At 49.4% G+C, this 22,915-nt stretch overlaps 1 protein-coding gene across 2 annotated transcripts in view; it reads left to right on the top strand.

The window, feature by feature from the left end:
- The window catches only part of MX2 (MX dynamin like GTPase 2), a 35,211-nt gene extending 15,128 nt beyond the window's left edge, over window positions 1-20,083 (top strand). Inside the window, exons 7-14 of one of the 2 annotated variants that reach the window (XM_047796948.1) lie at window positions 5,568-5,766; window positions 10,279-10,357; window positions 12,850-12,972; window positions 13,289-13,430; window positions 14,836-14,994; window positions 15,697-15,773; window positions 17,155-17,409; window positions 18,532-20,083. In XM_047796948.1, the coding sequence (XP_047652904.1) occupies window positions 5,568-5,766; window positions 10,279-10,357; window positions 12,850-12,972; window positions 13,289-13,430; window positions 14,836-14,994; window positions 15,697-15,773; window positions 17,155-17,409; window positions 18,532-18,774 (1,277 nt within the window). In that variant the 3' untranslated portion in view covers window positions 18,775-20,083. The remainder of the gene's footprint in view (window positions 1-5,567; window positions 5,767-10,278; window positions 10,358-12,849; window positions 12,973-13,288; window positions 13,431-14,835; window positions 14,995-15,696; window positions 15,774-17,154; window positions 17,410-18,531) is intronic. The other variant, XM_047796951.1, reaches the window with a different exon arrangement.
- Window positions 20,084-22,915: the final 2,832 nt, after the last annotated feature.

Below are 22,915 nucleotides of genomic sequence, written 5' to 3' on the forward strand. Positions count from 1 at the left end.
TTTTATTTGGGGTGAAATTAGGACGGAAGCCCAGGCGACCGCATCTCAGGGAGCCCCGAGAAACGGCTTCCAGGAGGCGGTGGGGGGCGGGGGGAGCTAGGACACAGGAGTTTTTGCAACAAAGGGAAGGTCGTAGGAACAAAAGATTTACAGGAAACCGGATTTACAGACAAAGATTTCCAGAAAGCCCGGAAGAGGAGAAGGTCTGGGCTTCCTGGACTCAACTCCTTTGATGTGACCTCAGTTGGGGGCCAGTCGTCTGTGTGTCTTTCCTTAGTTCCCTCAGGGCTCACTGGCCCACCTTTGGGAGTGGCTGTTCTCACTTTCGTTTTTTTGGTTTTTGTTTTCTCTCTTTTTTTTGCTTTTTAGGGCTGCCCCCGCAGCATATGGAGGTTCCCAGTCTAGGGGTCGAATCCCACTCTAGGGGAGCTACAGCTGCCAGCCTACACCTCAGCCATAGCAATGCCAGATCTGAGCCATCTTTGACCTACACCACAGCTCACAGCATCGCCGGATTCTTTAACCCACTGAGCAAGGCCAGGGATCGAACCTGCAACCTCATGGTTCCTCTTTGGATTTGTTTCTGCTGCGCCGCCACAGGAACTCTAAATGACACCTTCTGTTTTGTCCACTAACTGCAGCCCAGGAGGCTCTATCTCATGCTGCCCCAAAGAGGAACGGGGAAATATATATCATAAAGACGTATCAGAAAGGGGAGCGGGGAAGGGCATGCAGCCAGGCACACATCTTATAGAAATTTGCTGCTGGTCTCGTGAAGGTAACTCCTAGTCACAGACATTAGTCATCACTGCTGGATTTTCACTGTTTTTCTAAATATGAGGAGATGCAAGAATTGGGCTCATAAAATCGTCTCCTAAAAATATCTAACTCTCTGAAGACCTGCACTTCCAGTGTTCCCAGAGCACAGGGAGCCTCGCTCCTGATCTCCGCCCTGACCTCCGCTCAGGGCGTCCTGTGGGTCGGCAGGTGCGCCGGCTCACGTTTTACTCCGAGGAGAGGCTGATGGCGAGTGCCCAACTTGAGTTCACAGCTTCCTATTGGTAGTTGTGTGTTCCTCTCATCAGCCGCAAACTCAGACAACCGAAAGTTCTCACTAAGTTTTGGCCATTAGTATGATGAATGCAGCCAAGCGCTATAGTCACAGAGTGTACACAGTCAGACCTTAGTGAAACCCGAATAGCATTATGACATCAATGCAGATTTTCCCTGCATTCTCGGCCAATACAGAAAAAGGGAAAACTTGGAGTTCCCTTCGTGGCTCAGTGGTTAACGAATCCGACTAGGAACCATGAGGTTGCAGGTTCGATCCCTGGCCTCGCTCAGTGGGTTAAGGATCAGGTGTTGCCGTGAGCTGTGGTGTAGGTTGCAGACGCAGCTTGGATCCTGCGTGGCAGTGGCTCTGGCGTAGGCTGGTGGCTACAGCTCTGATTAGACCCCTAGCCTGGGAACCTCCATATGCCGCAGGTTCGGCCCCAGAAAAGACAAAAAAGAGAGAGAGAGAAGTGTGCTAGGTGTTAGGAATATACCCACGTGTACACAACAATATTATCCACAACAGCCAAAAGGTGGGAGCAAAAGCCAAGTATCCATCAAGAGATGAATGGCTCAGTACAATAGGGAGCATGTACTGGTCTACTGTCCCACCTTAAAGAGGGAGGATGTTGACACCTGCCACAGCAGGGATGTGCCTTGAGGACCTCATGCTCAGGGAAATAAGCCGAGCCTGTACGACTCCACGGGTACGAGATACCCGACCTGGGCAGACTCAGAGGGGCAGAAAGTAGGGTGGCGATTGCCAGGAGCTGGGCGAGAGAACTGGGAGTGAGTGAACAGCCGCAGAGGTTCAGTCTTGCTCGATGAAGACGTTCCAGCGATGAATGGTGGATGGATGGTGGTGACGGTTACACGACAACGAGGCGATCCTGAATGCCACTAACCTGTAGATTCTAAAATTGGGTGCAGTAGTAAATTTTATGTTATATCTATCTTACCACAATATTAAAAACTAATTTTAGGAGATCCTTTGGGGTCACTACTGTGCTTCAGATTTGATCCCTGGCACCGAGGAACTTCCGCATACCACGGGCACAACCAAAAAAAAAAAAAAACCCTAAAGGCAAGAAAACCTAATTTTAGAAATAAGGTCCATCCATGAGGCTGGAGCAAAGGGAGGAAGCATTATATTTTCATTAGTTGAATTATTCTCTTATACATGTGAGTTAATGGATATTTTCCCACAATTTTTTTTATTTTTATTTTTGTTATTTGCGTGTGTGTGTATAAAGGAGAGAAAGGTAGCTTCAGGGCTTTGCCAGGCCAAGGAGGCCACAGTAAGCTAATGTCTTAAAGACTGTGCCCCTTTACCACAATTTTTTTTTTTTGTCTTTTTGCTATTTCTTTGGGCCGCTCCCGCGGCATATGGAGGTTCCCAGGCTAGGGGTCTAATCGGAGCTGTAGCCACTCGCCTACGCCAGAGCCACAGCAACGCGGGATCCGAGCCGCGTCTGCAACCTACACCACAGCTCACAGCCGGATCGTTAACCCACTGAGCAAGGGCAGGGACCGAACCTGCAACCTCATGGTTCCTAGTCGGATTCGTTAACCACTGCGCCACGACAGGGAACTCCCACAATTTTTAAAATGGAAATAGAATGAATATGTGTACAGTGCTTTCAACGGGTGAGAATAGAACAAACGTGATGAAGAAGATAATGGAGGTTTATGTAACAATCAAGTTTTGATCAGAACCATGAGTCAGGATACTTGCCGGTGCTCCACGAAGCTGGTTCCCCATCCATCCATTGCTAAATGCACACCGTGTGCTCGGCCAGCTCGGGCTGAGCTGCTGTCCCCAGCATGAGACAGAGATGCTTCTTGTCAGGGTCATCAGTGCTTGCCACGTGGACAAGCGTGCAGTCCCTTCTCGGTCCTTATTTTTCTCAACCTCTCAGCCCACGTCAGGATCTGAAATCTTTCCTGCCTTGGCTGTGACGTCACAGATCTGGGTCCCCGTTCTCAGGTCTCCTGGTCCCTGGCCAGCTAGAGGTCACATTCTTAGTTTGGTTGCTTTTCCACATCTCTGACCTCTACATGTTGGACCCCAGAACTTGCTTCTGAGCTCTCCCCTCTCTCTTTAAATAACCGTGTCCGCCCACAGTTTTGAATCGCATCTGTAAGCCAGCAATGCCCAGAGCTCTCTCTGTAACCCTTAACCCTTCCTTAGACCTGACCCTTGGATGTCCATTCAGTGTCGCCAATTTAACTTGACCAAAGCACGACTCCCGACACCCCACCCGACCCAAGTCTTCCTCCTCCCCGAGGCTGCCTCACCTCACTTAACACCGTATCCACCTGCCCAGTTCGGAAGCCGCATTGATGAGCCACGCTTGAGTCTTCCTTCCCATTGCTTCCACGTCTGATTCATTTGAGGTCCTAGTGACTCTGCCTCCAAACCAGGACCCAGTCCATCCACTCCTCTCCATCTGCACAGTCACCGCCTAGACCAAGCCTCCAGCCGCTCCTGCCTGGCTTCCTCAAACATCCTCCTGCCAGCCTCTTGGCATCCACCTTGCCCTCTACAGCGCACTCTGTACCAGCCTTTCAGGTGTACGTCAGGCCATGCCCTTCCTCCGCTTTCACCCTCTAATGCTCCCATCTCACCTGTACAAAGCCCAGGCCCCTTTACCTGGACAACTAGGTCCTCTGTACGTGCCTGGCCTCGGTGTGCCTCTGATCACCGGTCCCATCGCTCACTGCCTTGCCCGCTCCTCTCTGATGTGGCTTAGTCACCCCAGCTCCTCCTTGCTAAGGGCCCGGAATGCTCCTTCTCCGTCTTCATCAGGCTGGGCTCGACCCAGACGTGCCTTCTCAGAGGTCCTCCTGGAGACCCCACCTCAAACTGTACCCCCACCCCTGTCTGCAGTCATTGGCCAGCACTTCAACTGATTTTCATTCTCTGCAGAACACTAATCAATACTGAATATTTTCTTTATTTCTTTAGATGGCCAGATCAGCCCATCTGGCTCTCTCCTGCTTGAAGGTGGGAGACATTCACGGGTCAGGGACTTTGCAGTCTCGACTGTGCTACCTCCTCAACACCGGAAGCAGTGTGCTTGATGACCCCTTGTTAAGGAAATACGTATGTGGAATGGACTCGGGAATGAATTCATTTAAAAAATTAAAGTATCTAGAAACGGCTCAATAGTTGGGACAGTAAATCAACGCTCTTGAGCCGCGAGAGACAGGGGTGCTTTCTGACTTGGCTTCTCTATGAAAGGCTCTCCTCCTCCAGGTAGGGTGAATTTTTCATCACGAGCCTCCACTGTTATCTTCCTGCTGCTTTTTCTCGGGATCAAGTACAATGATCCAGGCTTTCCTGAAGGACCGCTGCTTCCAGGGAAGGGGCTTCTTGGCAGCTTCCTGTCTTCCCAGTGGAAGGTCCTCTATGTTAGCAAGGTAGATTCAGAGATGTCTTGGCTCCGTTAGTCGCATGAAGGTCTGTCCTCCCCTAAACCTTTTAGTGACTCTAAGGCGTGATCTTAAATAACACCCTTGGTAAGAGGAAGTTTAGAACAGAGAGAAAATCAACTACACATGTGCCAGGAAAGGCTCAGAAAATGGTAGACCCTGGGAGTTCCCATTGCGGTACAGCAGTAAGGAACCTGACTACTGACCGTGAGGATGCAGGTTTGATCCCTGGCCTCACTCCGTGGGTTAGGGATCTGGTGTTGCCGTGAGCTGTGGTGTAGGTCACAGATGTGGCTTGGATCTGGTGTTGCTGTGGTTGTGATCTAGGTTGGCAGGTGTAGCTCTGCTGTGACCCTTTGCCTGGGAACCTCCATAAGCCTCAGGCGTGGCCCTAAAAAGACAAAAACAAAGGCGGGGGGGGGGCACGGTGGCTGGTAGACCAGACAGCCAGACTTTACCACACATTAAAAAGAAAAAAAACAGTAGGTGACATTCCGTTTTCCAACATAAACAATCAAACAAACAAAAAAAATGCTGTGGCAAAATTGGACACTCAAAGACCACCACCCCTCGGAATGCCAAGCTTTCAATCCAGCATGAGCAGAAAGGAGTGAGGCAGGGGAGTGAGGCAGGAGAATGAGAGGAAGGCACGAAGGAGCGAGTCGGGGGAGGTGCCCACAGAAGGGGCAGAGGGAGTCCCTGACGGGGACACTAGAGAGAGGGCGCAGGCCCTCCTTCCAGCAAGGGGACACCTGTTTCTGGAGACACGGTGATGGGGCAGCGTGGCTCTGATGATGCTTGTTGCCTTAGTGTCTGGCACCCAGCAGGTACCCAGGAAACATTTGTTAAAGACATTACACAAGGCAGTTCATAAGCTCAGTGAGTGGGTGAGCCAATAAGAATGCGAGTACGGGGAGTGATGCTGGAGGGACTTAAAGGGATTCTCAGGCCCCGGGCCATCAACTCTGCCGAAGGCGTTGTGGGTCCCAGCCAAAGAAGGTCCCACAGCCCAGCAGCACTTCAGAGATCTTTGGGGAAAGAACCGCCCTTTCCATTGTCCTTCCCGAATCCCCTCCCAGGGATCCTGACCAAACCAGATCTGGTGGACAAGGGCGCCGAGAAAGTTGTCCTGAATGTGATGCAGAACCTCACATACCATCTCAAGAAGGGCTACATGATAGTGAAGTGCCGCGGACAGCAGGAGATCTTGAACAAGCTGAGCCTGGCCGAGGCAACCAAGAGGGAAATCGCATTCTTTCGCTCGCATCCGCACTTCAGGTAAGATGCTTGAGGACAACCTTGGACTCCATGGAAGCCAGCTCTGCCTCCCAGAATGGGCCAAGATCAGTACCAAATTAAATAGGAAAACGATGCAGCAGAGCATAACCTTCCCTTCGTGTATGTACACATTCTTTTTTGTGTTCTTCTCCACTGTGATTTATCGCAGGATACTGAGTAGAGTTCCCCGTGCTCTACAGTAGGGCCCTGTTGTTTATCCATCCTGTATATAATAGGTTGCCTCTGCTAATTCCAACCCCCACCCCTGTCCATCCCTCTTCCACCCCCCCCCCGCCCCCTTGGCAAGCACACGTCTGTTCTCTATGTGAGTCTGTTTCTGTTTTGTAGATGCGTTCTTTCGTATCATATTTTAGACTCCGCACAGAAGCATATCACATGGTATCGGTCTCTGTCTGACTTATTTCACTTGTTCGAGACTCTCTGAGTCCATCCATGTTGCAGCAAATGGCATCATTTCATTCTTTTTTACGGCTGAGTAATATTCCATTGTGTATATGTACCACATCTTCTTTATCCAGTCCTCCATCCATGGACTTTTAGGTTGCTTCCAGGTCTTGGCTATTGTGAACAGTGCTGCTATGAACATGGGGTGCATGTATCTTTTTGAATGATAATTTTATCTGGATATATGCCCAGAAGTGGGATTGCAGGACCAAATGGCAATTCTGTTTTTACTTTTTTGATGAACCTCCATGCCGTTCTCTATAGTGGCTGCATCAATTTACATTCCTGCCAGCCCTGTGGGAAGGTTCTCTTTTCTCCACACTCTCTCCAGCATTCGAACAAATCGTGTTTTCTTGAACCCTGATAATGATGCTGATTAAAAGTTTACCATAGCTTAACTTCCCCAGAGACCTTGAGCAGTGGTTTGCAAAGCGTGGCCCCGGGACCAGCAGTATCAACCTCGAATGGGAACTTCTCAGAAACCCAAAGTCGCGGGTCCATAGGGCACAACCCATTTTGGTTTCCCAAAATGTTTTCACTTGCATTCTCATTTGAGTTGCACAAAATCTGGAGAGTCTTCCCATTTTGGTAGCAAAGAAGAAGAAAGGCAAACAACTGGTGAATGCAAACAGAACTAGAATCAGATCCCTAACTTTCATAAACCTATCCAACCACCATAAATGGTTCACTTTCAAACCCTCTTCATGGAACTCTTTGGAGCCTGCAAACCAAATGGTTTTATTCAATGTAAATTACCCTGTAGCGACTCTGCAGTTTGCAGGATGTTGGGGTTTTTCCCATTGAATGGGGTACATTTTCCTTTCCTGTCATTCAAGAACTTGCTATTCCTGAACCATGAGGGAACAGGGTAATAACTTACAGAGGTCACTCCTGCTTTAAAGAGAGACTTGGTAAGAAAACCTGAGAAAATCATGAATTTGGGCAGACCAGGTTTGCTTCTTGCCCTGTGCCCTGGGGAGGTGCCTCCAGTTCTGTGAGCTTTCGCTCTCTCATCTGGTCCGGGAGCCCTGCTACTGCCTTCGGAGGATATTGTGTTTTGGGTTAAATGGCAAGACACACGCAAGGCTTCTAGCCAGCCCTCCATAAATAAAGTCCTGGTTCCTTCTTTCTCTCTGCTTCTGCCCTGAATGGGAGAAACAGATCATGTTCCATAGTGTTGGGGAATCACAGGGAGAGAAAACTGGGCTCACCCAACAGAGAGAAGATTCTCTAACAGTCACACCGCTGGTTCTCAACCCTGAACAAGCAGCAGACTCTCCAGGAGCGTTTGTTAAAATCCAGCTGGTGGTGCTCTGTCCCAGAGTTTCTGAGATCTGGGGTGGGACCCAGGAATTTGGGTTTCTAACAAGTGTCCGTTTGAGGTTGATATTGCTGGTCCAGGGGCCACACTTTGCCAACTGCTTCTCAGGGTCTCTGGGCAAGTTAAGTCTTAGATGAACAAGCGTGTTGAATGGCTGAGTTGAAATCCTTGTGCGCCCACATGCTCGAACTCGGCGCCTGCTGGAGAGGGAAGTGGAGTCGAACTGGCAAAATGACCCTACGGGATCCTTCCTGAATTCCTGTTAAGGGCAAACACACACCCAGCAGCTAGACTGCCTGGTGAGCGACCCTGGGAAAGTGACTTAACCTCTCTGTGCCTTCAGTCTTTCTCTCAAAGATTGGCCCTTCAATGATTAAATATTTATCAAGGGCTTAGAATGGTGTGGACACTTAGTAAGCCCCAGGTGAACCTGCTTGAGACCTGATTTGATTGGGGCGAGAACTTTCAATGTGAGGTCCCCCCTCCCGGCAAACATCAGGTGTACACACTGCTCTTTTGTTCACGACAGGCTCGGTATTGCTCAGCGGAGTTCGAGGACCTACTCATCTTGCATAAGGGAAATTTCATGCCCTTTGATTAGCAGCTCCTCATTTCCTGCCCCCCCCCCAATACCTGGCAACCACCGGTCTACTCCCTGATTGCATGAGTTGACCTTTTTATTTATTTTTTACATTTCTAATTTTTTTTTGTCTTTTTAGGACTGCACCTAGTGGCATATGGAAGTTCCCAGGCTAGGGGTGCAATCGGAGCTGCAGCTGCCAGCCCACACCACAGCCATAGGAACACGGAATCTGAGCCGCGTCTGCAACCTGCACTACAGCTCACGGCAACGCCGGATCCTTACCCACTGAGTGAGGCCAGGGATTGAACCCACGTCTTCATGGACAGTATGTCTTGTTCTTAACTGCTGAGCCACAATGGGAACTCCCAGGCTTGACCATTTTAGAGAGCTCATGTCAATGGGTTCATTTGTCCTTCTGGGAGTGGCTTGTTTCTCTAAGTAACGTGCCTGATGTTCTTTCATGCTGTCACATGTCGCCAAATGTCCTTCTTTTTCTAGGCTGGATGATGGTCTCTTGCATGTATCCACCGCATGTGTTAATCTATGTATCTTTCCATGGACATCTAACTGGTCTCCACACCTGTGGACGTGGGAGTGCTAGGGTCTCTGAGATCTTAATTTCAATTCTTTTGGTTAGATACCCAGAAATAAATTCTTGGATCATATGGTAGCCCACTTTTAATCTTTTTTTTTTTTTTTTTTTTTGACCGCCTCTTGGCATATGGAGTTCCCAGGCCAGGGATCAGATCTGAGCCGCAGTTGTGACCTATGCCGCAGCCATAGCAAGGCTGGATCCTTAACCCACTGTCCTGGGCCAGGGATCGAACCCGCCTCCCTGCAAGCACTGCAGAGATGCTGCTGATCCCTTTGCGCCACAGCAGGAAGGCCCCGTTTTTAATTTTCTGACGTGCTTGTAATTTTTCGTGGTGCTTTGCATAATGGCCCTGCCATTTTGAATTCCCATCAGGGAATCGTAGCGCATTCCCGTTTCTTCACGTCCTTGCCAACGCTTGTTTTCTGGTGTTTTGATCATGTCACCTAACCCATGTGAAGTGGTATTCCGCTGTGGTTTCGATTCGTGGTTCCCTGATGATTAGTGATGGTGAGCATCTTTCATGTACCTGTTGGCCGACTGTATGCCTTCTTTAAAGAAATCTCTATTCAAGTCTTTAGCCCATTTTTAAACTGGGGTATAAGAGTTTACTTGCTCTTGAATTGTAGAGTTTCTTATATATTTCATAACTTAACCCCTTATCGGATACATGGTTTGCAGGTATCTCCCGCCATTTGGTCGCCTGTCTTCTCCTCTGTGGATGGTTCTTTTGGTTTGATCTCATCCTACTTGTCTCTCTTTGCTTTTGTTGACTGTGCTTTTGGTGTCAGACCATGAAGTCGTTTCCAAGATCAATATGATGAAGCTGTTCCCCCATGTTTTCGTCTAGGAGTTTTCAGGTTTTACACTTAAGCCTTCAGTCAATTTTCAGTTGACTTTTGTGTCTAGTGTAAGATTAGGGTCCAACTTCATTCTTGCATTGTGGATATCCAATGTTCCCAACACTGTTTTTTGAAGAGATTATCCTTTTTCTTTGTGCATTCAGGGCACTTTTGCCAAAAATCAGTTCTCTGTATATGCATGGATTTATCTCTGGGCGTGCTATTCTGTCCCATAGGTCTATATGTCTGTCTTTATGCTAGGACCATACTGCTTTAATCATGGTAGTTTTGTAATATATTTGATGTCAGGAAATACGATGCCTCCCTCCAGCTTTGTTCTTCTTTATCAAGACTGACTTAGCTATTCAGGGACAAACATTGGATAGAAGAAATAAGACAGTAGTTTGGGAAAGTCACGTCACCTCTACGAAGTTATCTTTGGTCTGCTTTCCCTGAAAAGATGACTTGCCTCATGAGTTTATTGTGATGATAAGAAGAGAAAATCAGTGTAACCTTCCCAGCACCATTCTTCCTTAGGTCTGGGCTTGCTCCATCATTATCAACTGTCTTTCTCATGCCCTCCCTGGCTTTTCTGAAGTCCTGTGTTGCTCCAAGGAGCTGAGTTCACCTACCTGCTTACAAGGCCCAGTTTTTGGAACATGATCCTGTGGGGCCTTCCTAAGTTCTCGTGTGCTCTGTCTCGTTTCAGAATCCTGCTGGAGGAAGGAAAGGCCACGGTGCCTCGTCTGGCAGAACGACTCACCATCGAGCTCATCTGGCATATCAGTGTGAGTTGGTGGGTTGGGGTACAAGGGATGTACAAATGACTGCCCAAGTCACTTTCTTTTTTTTCTTCGTCTCCTTTTTACTGCCATATCTGCAGAATGTGGAAGCTCCCAGCCTAGGGTTCAAGTCAGAGCTGTAGCTGCTGGTCTATACCACAGCCACAGCAACATGGGATCTGAGCCACATCTTTGACCTACACGGCTGCTTGCGGCCACACCAGATCCTTAACCCACTGAGTGAGGCCGGGAATCGAATCCACATCCCTATGGACCCTATGTCTGGTTCTTAACCTGCTGAGTCACTATGGGAATTCCCCAAGTCACTTTCTTGGTCACGGGTTGACTACGATTCCCCACTGAACTGTCCAAAGCAACAGAGAAACAAACACATTCTGGAAACCTCATCAGTGCTGGTCAGAGGCTCACGAGAGAGCTTCTGAACTGGGGGAGCAACGACTGCATAATGCTGAAACAGAGCTGAATCTGTCACTTTGAAGGATGCAAAAAGGAAAAGAAGAAAACTCTGGTGTCTGGTTCGCAGTGTGAAAAGGAATGAACACTGAGTTGGCAAAATTTGTACTAGGTTAAAAATGCACAGTGTAGGGGTTCTCCTGTGGCACAGCGGGTCAAGGATCAGGCATTGTCCTTGCAGCGGCTCAGGTCACAGCTGTGACATGGGTTCCATTCCTGGCCCAGGAACTCGACATGCTGCCAGCAAGGCAAAAAAAAAAAAAAAAAGTCAGCATATAAAGAAAGCATTGCCCCAGCTTCAACCTTGTAGGAAACAAATGTTCAGTTTCCACAGATTCTCAAAAATGGACAACCGTAGGCAGAGTTCTCATGTTGTCACAGGAGATAGACTCACTGCGTCTTCGTGCTTCATGAGAAATAAAATATGTGTCACACCTGCCTGAACCTTTGCACCTGAGATAGAACAACCTGGAAAGTTGGAGGATTAAACCTAAGAGCAGAGATGATCCCAGAGGCCGGATTCTGGGCGATGCTAAATTGCGTGTCACATAAAAGCAGTAAATTCTTTTGAACCTGAAGACGCAGAATCAAGAGATAATTGTTTGGGGGGGGGGGCGTGGTTCTCAAATGATGAGCCCACCAAAATTTCTTGGAACGTATGTTTAAACTCTGCTTCCTGGGCCCCAGGCTGGGTGTCTGAGCCCATAGGTCCTGGGTGGGCGCAGGAATTCGTTCTTCTCACTTCCCAGGTGACTGAGGGGGCACAACTTTGAGGAACACTGATTCCGCTGGAACCCCCAGGTTGGCCATAGATGACTCTCAAAGGCAAAAAGCTGTGTATTCCCTGTCCAATCGAGGAAAACGTCTTTTCTGCAAAAAGACGTCGCAGTTTGATCATTTTGTCCTAACACAGTTCCCAATGATTAAATATTGGACGTGAAAATTTGCATTTCAGTCTTGTGCTATTTTATTTACTTATTCCTTTATTTATTTGGCTGTGGCATGCAGCGGCTCGATGTGGGATTTCAGTCACCAGACCAGGGATTAACCTCGGGCCACAACAGTGAAAGCACCCAACTGCTTTCCCAGTCTTAGGCTATTTTAATTTTCACAATGTATATCCAATTATAATAATTTGAAATATCAGAGGGAAAAGGAATACAGTTCTGCCTCCAGATACAAATTGTCAAAAAAAAAAAAAAAAAAAGAAAAAAAAAGGACAGAGACCTTATCTATGTCTTGAGATGCTAATCCACAAACTGCCTCTAAATCCCAAAGAGCCCATCCTGCCGGGCTGCTTCACTCAGGCATCCTTACCTGCAGAGTTCACCTGCTTGGAGCTGGCGAGCGGGGTGTCAGTGGAGCCCTGCCCCTGACCAGCCCAGCCATGCTATCGAGCAGCTTGCCCCCCTGAGACGTGGGCTTTGTACGGCCCGCCCTCCGGGGCTTCGCTGAGATGTGGAGGGCTTGGAAGGATGCTTGGCCCAAAGACAACCCTCCTTGCTGCCCTTCTCCATCTTTCCTTCTCCTCTGCTTCGCTGTTGCCATCAGCAGCCTTGACTGCTTAGGACTGCGCCCAGCCTGATAGCGATTTGCTGACACATCCTTTCCCAAAGCACTGTTGGTCAGCTTGTAACACCCAAAGGACCACCGCTGGGACCTTTCAGTAATCTTCCCCTACAGGCATGTGTGCCTGTTCTTTCCTCGGGCAAAGCACCGAGTCAAACAAAACGACCCCAACAACCAAACCCCCCCAAACCGGCCACCAGCCGCTTCCTCCCACTCTGATCACGTAGCAGAACTGGAATATTCGACGCCAGATGGCTCACGCTGAAGTGCCCAGCCATCGCATGCAAAGCCCTCCTTGAGCTTGGAACGCGCGTTAACGTCTTAACAAGCTTCGCCCGCTAATAGAAATTCTGGACCCGCTTGAATGCGTTCAGGTGGGCTTCTGCCCACACCTACCAGACCTGCCAGCTCATCTCATCAAGCTGCCACGTTTTGTTTCCTCCTATTTTGTTCAGAAATCGCTCCCGTTGTTGATCAGTCAGATAAAGGAGATCCACCAGAGTGCGACAGAGGAGCTGCGCCTGTGTGGAGCCAGCGTCCCCAGCAACGAAGCTGATAAAATGTTCTTTCTGATTGAGGTCAGGATTCCTGGGGACCCCACGTGACCCTCAAAAGCACAGAAAGTGGCTTCCCTGTCACCAGATCTCTTGAGACAATCCGATCCTTCCTGGTGGCCCCGCTCCCCCCGAGGTGGGCCCTTCATGCTCTCCCACCTGTCTGTGGGGTGCGGGAGCCCTGCCCTGCCCTCTATGGGTCTCACCCCCGGGATGAGGTGGTTGGTGGATGCTCTGACTTCCTCGAGGCCTCTCCCGCCCCCACACCACACGCCGCTGTCCTGGGCCCGGCTTTTTAATACAATTACAGCACACATTGATGGCTTTATTTCTGTTTCAGAAAATAAAGGTGTTTAATCAGGACATTGAAAACTTGGTAGAAGGAGAAGAAATTGTAAAGGGGAAAGAGACCCGCTTATATAACAAAATCAGAGAGGAGTTTAAAAGCTGGATAGTCACACTTGATTGCAATGCCCAAAAAGGTAAGTCCTGGGACCCGGCTCCGCCTAAAAGCAGCGTCGTATTTACCAAGACCAGAAGCTGCTCCCGGCACATGGAAGGTGAGCAAAGAGCTGACGGACGGTGCCCACGCCAGGGAGCCCTTGGCATCTCTAGCTGCTTCCCAGCCACCGTGTGGGGCCCTGCCTGAGTCAATCCCACAGAAGACCGTGCCACACTCTTGCTTTCTGCTGCTTTGTTTCAAGGCCAGGCAGTGCCACCTATCCCATCTCTTCACCCCTAATCCAAGACCAGAGAGCTCAAGACCTGGCAGAGTTGCAGCTTCCATTTTTTTTGTTTTAGGGCCACGCCCTCAGCACATGGAGGTTCCTAGGCTCGGGGTTGAACGGGAGCTATGGCTGCTGGTCTACACCACAGCCGCAGCAACACAGGGTCCGAGCAGCATCTTCGACCTACAGCACAGCTCACGGCAACGCTGGATCCTTAACCCACTGAGCAAGGGCAGGGATCGAACCCACATCCTCGTGGATCCTAGTCAGGTTCATTACTGCTGAGCCACGACAGGAACCCCTCAGCTTCCATTCTGCTCTGGCCCAAATACCAGTAGTGTGTGTGTGTGTGTGTGCACGTGTGTGTGAGTGAGTCTTTGTTCTGGCACTTGATAAAAACAGCACTATTCCAAAAAAAAAAAAAGAAAGAAAGAAAAAAGGAGTTCCCTGGTGGCTCAGCAAGTTAAGGACCCAGCATGGTTACTGCTGGGGCTTGGGTAGCTGCTGTGGCACAGGTTTGATCCCTGGCCTCAGAACTTCCGCATGCTGTGGACGCGGCCGAAAAAAAAACCAAATAAATAAACAGCCCTATTCCTTCCCTGATAAGATTTGTCCATCTGGAGTCTGGATGTATTCTTGGGAGAGCTGGAAGTGCCACAAGAATGTCTGAATTCCTATTTTCCTTTAACAAGTCAGATCTTTTTCCACCAGTCTCCCCAACTTTTTCTTCCATTTCTCTCTCAGGATAATGACTCTCCATTGAAACACATTTGACTAGAATACGATTTTTCCCTCTCAAGAGACAGTATTTCTCAAACTGGCATTACAGGACCATGAATATTTTGGTCATTCTTTAAAAAAAAAAAACACTGTCATCCCGTTCAGTGGGTAAGAATTGTTTTTTAAGTGCCTTTTTTTTTTTTTTTTGGCTCTTTCTTGGCTGCATCCGCAGCACATGGACGCTCCTGGGCCAGGGATCACATCCGAGCCAGGGCTGCGACCTGTGCCACCGCTGCAGCGTGACCAGCGCCACCGCAGAGATAAGCTGGATTATAAACCCACGGCACTACCGTGGGAACTTGAAAAGAGTTAAAAGACCATCTTTAAAAGGCCTGTGACATGGTTCGAAGTGACCTTGGTGACTTGTTTCACCTTGCAGTTAAAAACATCATCCACGAAGAAGTCTCAAAATACGACAGGCAGTACCGCGGCAAAGAACTGATGGGGTTTGTCAGCTACAAGACGTTCGAGTCCATCGTGAGGCAGTACCTGGAAGAACTGGTCGACCCAGCACTCGGGATGCTGCAGACGGTCGTTGGTGAGGACCTCTGCTGCCTGCCTTCCCCGTGATCATGCCAGGCCCGGCTGTAGGCAGAGATTGGGATGGACGTAGCCCACACAGGCGGCAGAGGCCAGCCGGCCCTTTGGGGGCAGGAGCAGGATGTGTAAGAGCTTCGTCTTGTCGTAGCCGAGCCTCGAGGCCGCTGTACGAGGAAGATGAGAAGCCTGCCGAGAACACAGCCAGGGAAGGGCAGGAAATTGATGGGACCTGCTCGGGGTGGTGGTGACAGTGGGTGCTGCATTTCCCTGGCATTGTGTGCCATCCTCTCCTTCTCTCTGAGTCTGGAGATCTGGGGAGTTCAACCAGAGGACGGGATCAACGTACCCTGAATTTTTTTTTTTTTTTTTTTGGTCTTTTTAGAACTGCACGTGTGGCATATGGAGGTTCCCAGGCTAGGGGTCCAATCGGAGCTGTAGCCGCTGGCCTACACCACAGCCATAGCAATGCAGGATCCAAGCTGCACCTGCGACCTACACCTCGGCTCATGGCAACACCGGGTCCCTAACACACTGAGCAAGGTCAGGGATCGAACCCGCATCCTCACGGATGCTAGTCGGGTTCGTTAACCACTGAGCCACAACGGGAACGCCAATATACTCTGATTTATCCTCCCTGTGTCTTTCACCCATTTCCTTGCTGCCTGCATTTTACTGACGTTTTTGTTCTTTCTTTGAGCAGAAACTGTCCAGCAGACTTTCTCTGACACAGCCCAAAAAAATTTTGGTGAATTTTGCAACCTGAATCAGACAACCCAGGTAAGCGCCCAGCTTCCTTGCTCGTCACCTGCTCTCTGCTGGCCGATAGTCCAGCCTTCGATGAGAAGCTGGCCCTCTACACTCATTTGGAAACACCAGGGAGGGTCACTGTGGCTGCGTTGGTGACGCCAGGAGCATCTTTCATTTCGCTTCCACTCAGGAGAGTCTGTACTTCCTGGGAGAAATGAAGCAAAGCACGTGGAGTTCCCGTGGTGGCTCAGTGGGTTAAGACCCCAACACAGTGTCCATGGGGATGCAGATTCAGTCCGTGGGTTAAGGATCCACCGTTGCCATGAGCCACGGCCCAGGTCACAGGTGTGGCTCAGATCTGCGTGGCTGTGGCTGTGGTGCCGGCCGGCAGCTGCAGCTCCAGTTCGACCCCTAGCCTGGGAACCTCCTTATGCCGTGGGTGCGGCCCTAAAAAGCCAAAAGAGACACACACACACACACACACACAAATATATCCATGAAGCAGTCTCAAACCTGCACACATGAGGGGTTTTTTTGGGCAACGCACACTCCAAAAAAGAAGTTATGCCCTTATGGAGGTCAGGTCTTTCGCGCTCGCCTCCACCTTTGTTGTACCAACGTCTCTTTGAAACTCAGAAGCCAAGACGTGAGTTTTCTCGGCTCTGTCGTCCCTTCCTTTCCCGACGCCTTTGACGCGTGGGTGACGCGGGAGTTGCAGGGCTTCTGGGAAACACGGACTTGGAGCTGTTTCCCCACCGAGTCATCAGCGCTGGGGTCGTTCTCCAAAGCGTGGAGTCGAGTCCCCCACAGAGACAAGAATGGGTGTAAAAAGGCCACGATGCCTTAAGGAGATGCTGAGATGGGGGCGTGGGAGGACGCAGAGGTCAGAGGTCAGGGTAGAGAGAGGACAGGCGAGAGACGAGGGGAGCCTGGCGCGCACGGGAGCAGAGCACAAGGTCCGGCTGAGGAGGACAGTGGCCGAGGGCAAAGGGACCTTCTGAAAGGTCTCAGGCCTGGAGTTCCCACGATGGCTCAGTGGGTTAAGAACCTGACCGAGTTCGCATCCATGAGGTCAGGATGCAAACTAGGGGTTCGATCCCTGGCCTCACTCAAGGGATTAAGGATCCAGCGTCGCCCCAGCCTGGTCACAGACACGGCTTGGATCTGGCGTGGCTGTGGCGGTGGTGTAGGCTGGCAGCTGCAGCTCCTATTCGACCCCTAGCCTGGGAACCTCCATATGTCTCAGGTGCGGCCCTAAAAAGAAACAAAAAAACAAAGTCTCAGGCCTTTTTTGACCTCCGATTAGTTTTAGTTCCGTGTTCAACATAATCGTACTTCCTAAGCTGTTTATACAACAGCGGGGGTGGGGGGGGAGCATAAAAGAGGCATAATCTCCTTCTCATCCAACCAGAACAAAGTGGAGAGCATAACAGCACATGCAGCAGAAAGAGCAGAAGGTTTGATCCGACTTCAGTTCAGGATGGAGCAGCTGGTGTTTTGTCAAGATGACATCTACAGGGTGGATCTCACAGCGGTCCGGGAGGAGCTCTTCAACCCGGTGGCAGAACACCCGCAGAACCTGCAGCTGAGACTGCCTTTCGTAAACGGACCGTCTCCTGTTTCCTCCCTCACCGAGATCGGGGTGCACGTGAACGCGTATTTCATGGTGAGTGTGCCGGGGTCCGGGGACGCGCGCGATGCTCCCTGCCCCGCAAGGGCTGCTGCGGTCTCCTGGCTGACAGCGGCTCAGCTGAGCCAAGAAGAGAAGGCCCACTGCTGGTACCAAGCGCTTTCGGCTGTGAAAAACGACGCACGTGTTGTCTCGTTGTAGTTTGACTGTCACCATACCGAGGCGCTTTTCAAGGTTTTTCCTGTGGCAGAGAGCACATCCTCAGAACGAATCGAACGTTCTTTACAGTTTATGCTAGGCACAGATCACAAAATTGCCATTATCAGAATATAGCAAAACACAACAAGCACTGATGTTACCGCTTCTAACACAGCTTCCCTTCGTGTTCGGAAGATACTCCGCTTTGAACTGTCTCCAACTGGCTGCTCCACAAAGCGGGGGCGAAATGCCTTTCCCTAGATCTTGTGTCCCTGTCGGCTTGGAGATTTCTAACCTCCCATCCGTGCAAAAGTATTAGGGTGTACAGAAAGGAAGGTAGCTTTTCAACTGCACAGAAGCCCAAGTGGTTTTGTTTTTTGGGGGCCACACCCGTGGCATATGGAAGATCCCGAGCCTGGGATTTGGTCCAAGCCACAGCTGCGACCTATGCCACAGCTGCAGGGATGCAGGATCTTTAACCCACTGCACGACAGTGGGAACTCAAGAAGCCCTTCTTGATCAGAATAGAACGGAGAGTTAACTCAGACGTGGGGTCCAGCTGCCAGGCAAACTGGAGATGCTGGTGAGGAGGGGACCAAGGCGAGCACTGAAGCGGGTCCCCGTCTGCTCCCAGAAGGGGCTTGGGTTCCCAGGGCCACGAGGTCTCTCCAGGGAGGTGGAGTGGAGGTGGGGAGGAGCTCCTGGCAGGCGGGGATGTCCAGAACGTGGTATGGGTTTGCCAGTCTACAGCGGGCTTCTTCGTGCCAGAGGGAATACCCGGGTGGTGAGAACTGGGTGAGCCCAATAGCCCCTTCCCTTGGTTTGGTACTGACCACTGGAGTGGAGGGGGACGGGACCCCAGGATCGAGCAACGTGGCTGTCCACGCATCTGAGACTGCGTCTGCAACCACGGGCTTGGCCAAGACCTCTCCAGCTGACTTTTCTTACCCCCTCTTCCAGGGGACCTCCCAACGTCTGGCCAACCAGATCCCATTCATAATTCAATATTGTGTGCTCCAAGAAAGCAGAGATCACTTGCAGAAAGCCATGATGCAGATGCTGCACGGAAGAGAACACTATTCTTGGCTGCTTCAAGAAGAGAGCCACACTTCTGCCAAGAGGAATTTCCTGAAGGAGAAAATTCACCGGCTGGCTGAAGCACGGCACGCTCTCAGCAAATTCGCTCAGTCATTACAGGGGTAAACTCCCCAAAGAACCCCAGTACTTCTGGATTTTTGCTTCTGTCTGTCCTTGGAAGGGAGGTGGTATAGCAGGTGGCTTCTGGTCTGGGGCCGGACTCTTCTGTCGTTGCCTGTCTCTGTCTTTGCTGTACTGCACCCTCAGTACCAGAGCTTCTGTCTGAGGCTCACGCGTGCGCAGCGCTGTCAGCTCGGCCAGGAATCTTCCTCCCCCTCCAGGAAGAGGGGGCTGTCCAGCCCTTGTGTCCCCTAACCCCAGTTACAGTATTCTTAACTACTGCTACCATTCGTTGTTAAGGGATCACCTCTCCCCCTTAGACCCTGAGACCTCAGAGGGGTAAGGTCAGTATCCTGTTCTTTTGTATTTCCAGAATCTTGCAGCGTGCCCAGCACGTGGGAGCCACGTAATACGTATCTCATTGAACAAATGAATGGGGGCCATGACCTGAAGCTATGGCTTCAATCCAGACCTTGGTGGCTGGGGATGGCATCCCTTAGCTGGTCACTCAGATAAATTCGGTCATGCCATCTTCTTCCCAGCCTTTGCTGTGATGGTATCTCCCGGTCCCCAGGAGGAAGGCGGCTGAGTGGTACTGGTTTTAATCTCTGTTGTTTCCCATTGCAGTGAGCTCCCACGGCTCTGTTAAGTCTTCGAGAGAAACTGAATAAGGAAAAACTTACTTTTTTAAAACAAGAGCTTGACACTAGTGGTCATCTCTCGATTGGAGGATTATGGCTAATTTTAATTTCTTCTTCACGCTAAGCTCCAATGAGCTCACAGGAACTTTCAGAGGGCTAAGAGAAACCATTTTTACACAGTATGTGTCCCAAAGCAGGTGTTCAAAAATGCCAACAAATCCTCCCTCCCTCCAGTACCTCTTTTTTTCTTTACTTCTTGGTCCGCAGAGCAACCCTGACTTCTAAAGCTCCTGCAGCCAGTTCTTAGGTTGAGTTCTTTAATACGTTCTGAGTCAGTTTTTGTACCCGGTGTTAGGTAAGCGTCCACCTTCACTCTTTTGCATCTGGATATCCAGTTTCCCCAGCACCGTTCGTTGAAAAGACTGCTGTTTCCTGTTGATCTTGGCACCCTTGTCAAAAATCTTTCGGCCACATATGCATGACTTGTTTCTGGGCTCTGTTCTGTTCCTTGTCTGTATACCGTGTTCACGCTCTTACCACACTCTTTTGATCATTGTAGGATTATAGTAAGCCTTGAAATGAGGAAGGGTGAATACTCCAGCTTTGTTCTATTTTTATTTTTCTTTTTAAATTTTGTTTTTATTAAATGTCGTGCCAATTTGTTGTACAGCAAAGTGCCCCAGTCTCTCTCTCTCTCTCTCTCACACACACACACACACACACACATGCATTCTTTTTCGCATGTTATCATCTTCCATCATGTTCTATCCCAAGAAGTCGCATATAGTTCCCTGTGCTGGACAGCAGGACCTCATTGCTTATTTATTCTAAATGCAATAGTTTGCATCTACTAGCCCCCAACTCCCTGTCCAGCCCACTCCTTCCCCTTCCCTTTTGGCAACCACAAGTCTGTTCTCTATGAGTCTGCTTCTGTTCATTTGTGCCATATTTTAGATTCCACATATAAGTGATATCATATGGTATTGGTCGTTCTCTTTCTGACTCACTTCACTTAGTATGAGACTCTAGTTTCATCTATGTTGCTGCAAATGGCATTATTTCATGGTTTTTTATGGCTGAGTATCTTTTTTTTTATGGTTGTTTCATTGGTTATTTGGGGTTCCTTGAAATCCCATATGAATTTTTTATATGGATTTTAGGATGGGTAAAATGTCATTGGGATTTTGATAGAAACTGCACTGACTCCTTTTAGGTCACTTTGGGTGCTGTTTGCATCTTAACAATATTGGGTCTTTCAATCCATGAACATAGGATGTCTTTCCATTTATCTGTGTCTCTTTAATTTCTTCAGGCAATCCATGTTTTGTAGTTTTCACTGTTTGAGACTTTCAGTTCCCTAATTAATTAGCAAGTATTTTATTCTTTTTGATGTTATTATAAATGGAATTAGTTTCTTAATTTCCTTTTCAGATTGGTCACTGTTAGTTTCCGTATATGCAACTCATTTTTGTGTATTGGTTTTATATCCTGCTACTTTGTTGAATTCATTTAGTAGTTGTAAGAATTTTTGTGGCATATTTACCATTTCTACATATAAGGTCATATCATCTGTGAACAGGGATGAATTTACTTCTTCCTTTCTGACTCGGATGGATGCCTTTTCTTTCTTTATCTTGCCCAATTGCTCTGGCTAGGACTTCCAAAACTGTGTTGAATACAAGTGGTAAAAGTGGGGAATCCTTGTCCTGCAAAGTGACTCTGGTTTTAGGGAACTTTGGTAAATATCGAAACTAACGATTATGAGAAGACAATTAAATGACAAAACATTGGTCTCAGTGTAGGTGTCATACTTTTTTTTCCTTCTTGGCATTTCCCCTCGTTTTATGAATCGGGCCACTGGTACACATAGTTAGTAGCAGGGCTGAAGAGAAGAATCAAATCTCTTCATATTATAAATGCTGTTGTGGACAATAAAGTCTGAGAAAAACAAAGCCTGATGTTTACTCTTGGGTCCGTGAGTTGTACACTCAAAGCGTCCCCTTACTGTGCTCCACTCACGTGTACACATACACACAGCCTCAACCAAAGCTTCTCACTTACACCTCTGGACTGACCCCAAACCCAGGTGCCGGGTGTTCAGGGAAGATGCTTGGGGCCAGGTGTGTGCTTCCATCACAAAGCACCACCACCTGGATGGCACAGAACAATGGAAGTTTGTCCTCTCACGGTTCTGGAGGCCAGAAATCTGAAGTCCAGGTGTCAGCGGAGTGGGTTCCTCCTGGAGGCTCTGCGGGAAAATCTGCCCCAGCCTCTCTCCCAGCTTCCAGTGGCTCCAGCTACCCTCAGCTTTCCTTAGCTTGTGGTGCATCCCTCCAGCCTCTGTCCGCCCCCCCCCTTTTTTTTTTGCTTTTTAGGGTCACATCTGCAGCATATGGAGGTTTCCAGGCTAGAGGTCGAATCAGAGCTACAGTTGCTGGCCTACATCACAACCACAGCAACGCCAGATTTGAGCCGCGTCTGCGACCTACACCACAGCTCATGGCAATGCCAGATCCTTAACCCACGGAGCGAGGCCAGGGCTCGAACCCGAAACCTCACGGTTCCTAGTTGGATTTGTTTCTGCTGTCTTCCTCTGTGTTTCTTTATATCATCTTTATATCATCTTCCTATCCTTTATCTTTTTTTTTTTTTGGTCTTTTGTCTTTTTAGGGCCACACCTGCAGCATATGGAGGTTCCCAGGCTACGGGTCCAATCAGAGCTACAACTGCTGGCCTACACCACAGCCACCGTAACGCAGGATCTGAGCCTCGTCTTCAACCTACGCCACAGCTTATGGCAATGCCAGATCCTTAACCCACTAAGCAAGGCCAGGGATTGAACCCACAACTCATGGTTCCTAGTCAGATTCGTTTCCACTGTGCCACGACAGGAACTCCTATCCTTTCTCTTTTGAAGACACGTCACTGAATTGAGATCTCACCCTAAATCCAGGATGATCTCATCTCTGGATTCTTTGCTTAATTACGGACAAAGAATTTATTTCCAAATAAGGTAAGATTCACAGGCTTCAGGGGTTAGGGTGTGGACCTATCTTCTGGGGAGACATAACTCCAGCTGGAACTGAGCAGAACCCTGTGCCCACCCCGCCCCCAAGGACAAAGACCCCTCTATGTCCCCTGCCTCTTGTTTGTAGAAGAACTGAAGTCTCACCAAAGAGCGGTCTCGAGCAGTCAGTGATTAGGGCAGTAGAGCCATGGACTCGGTGTGCGATGCACGCTCCTGAGCTGCTTTACAGACACTGTAACTGCCACCAGAGGGGGAGAGCTACCTGCCCGAGGACCAGACTAGCGCCATGACGTAAGCTGGTCCGTTTTGAGCCGTGCTGAGTCTATGGCCAGCACCACGCCAAGAACTGGCCTCAAGAGAATGGGTTCGCCCTTTTGCTCGTGATAATCTCTATCTTTGTGGGCATCCAAATGATGACAGCTTGTTCCACCCATATACGCCAGCAACCAAGACCATCTGCAAAGAGATGCCCGAACCC

This window comes from Phacochoerus africanus, chromosome 1 (genome assembly GCF_016906955.1).
Source record: "Phacochoerus africanus isolate WHEZ1 chromosome 1, ROS_Pafr_v1, whole genome shotgun sequence".
Lineage (NCBI taxonomy): Eukaryota > Metazoa > Chordata > Mammalia > Artiodactyla > Suidae > Phacochoerus > Phacochoerus africanus.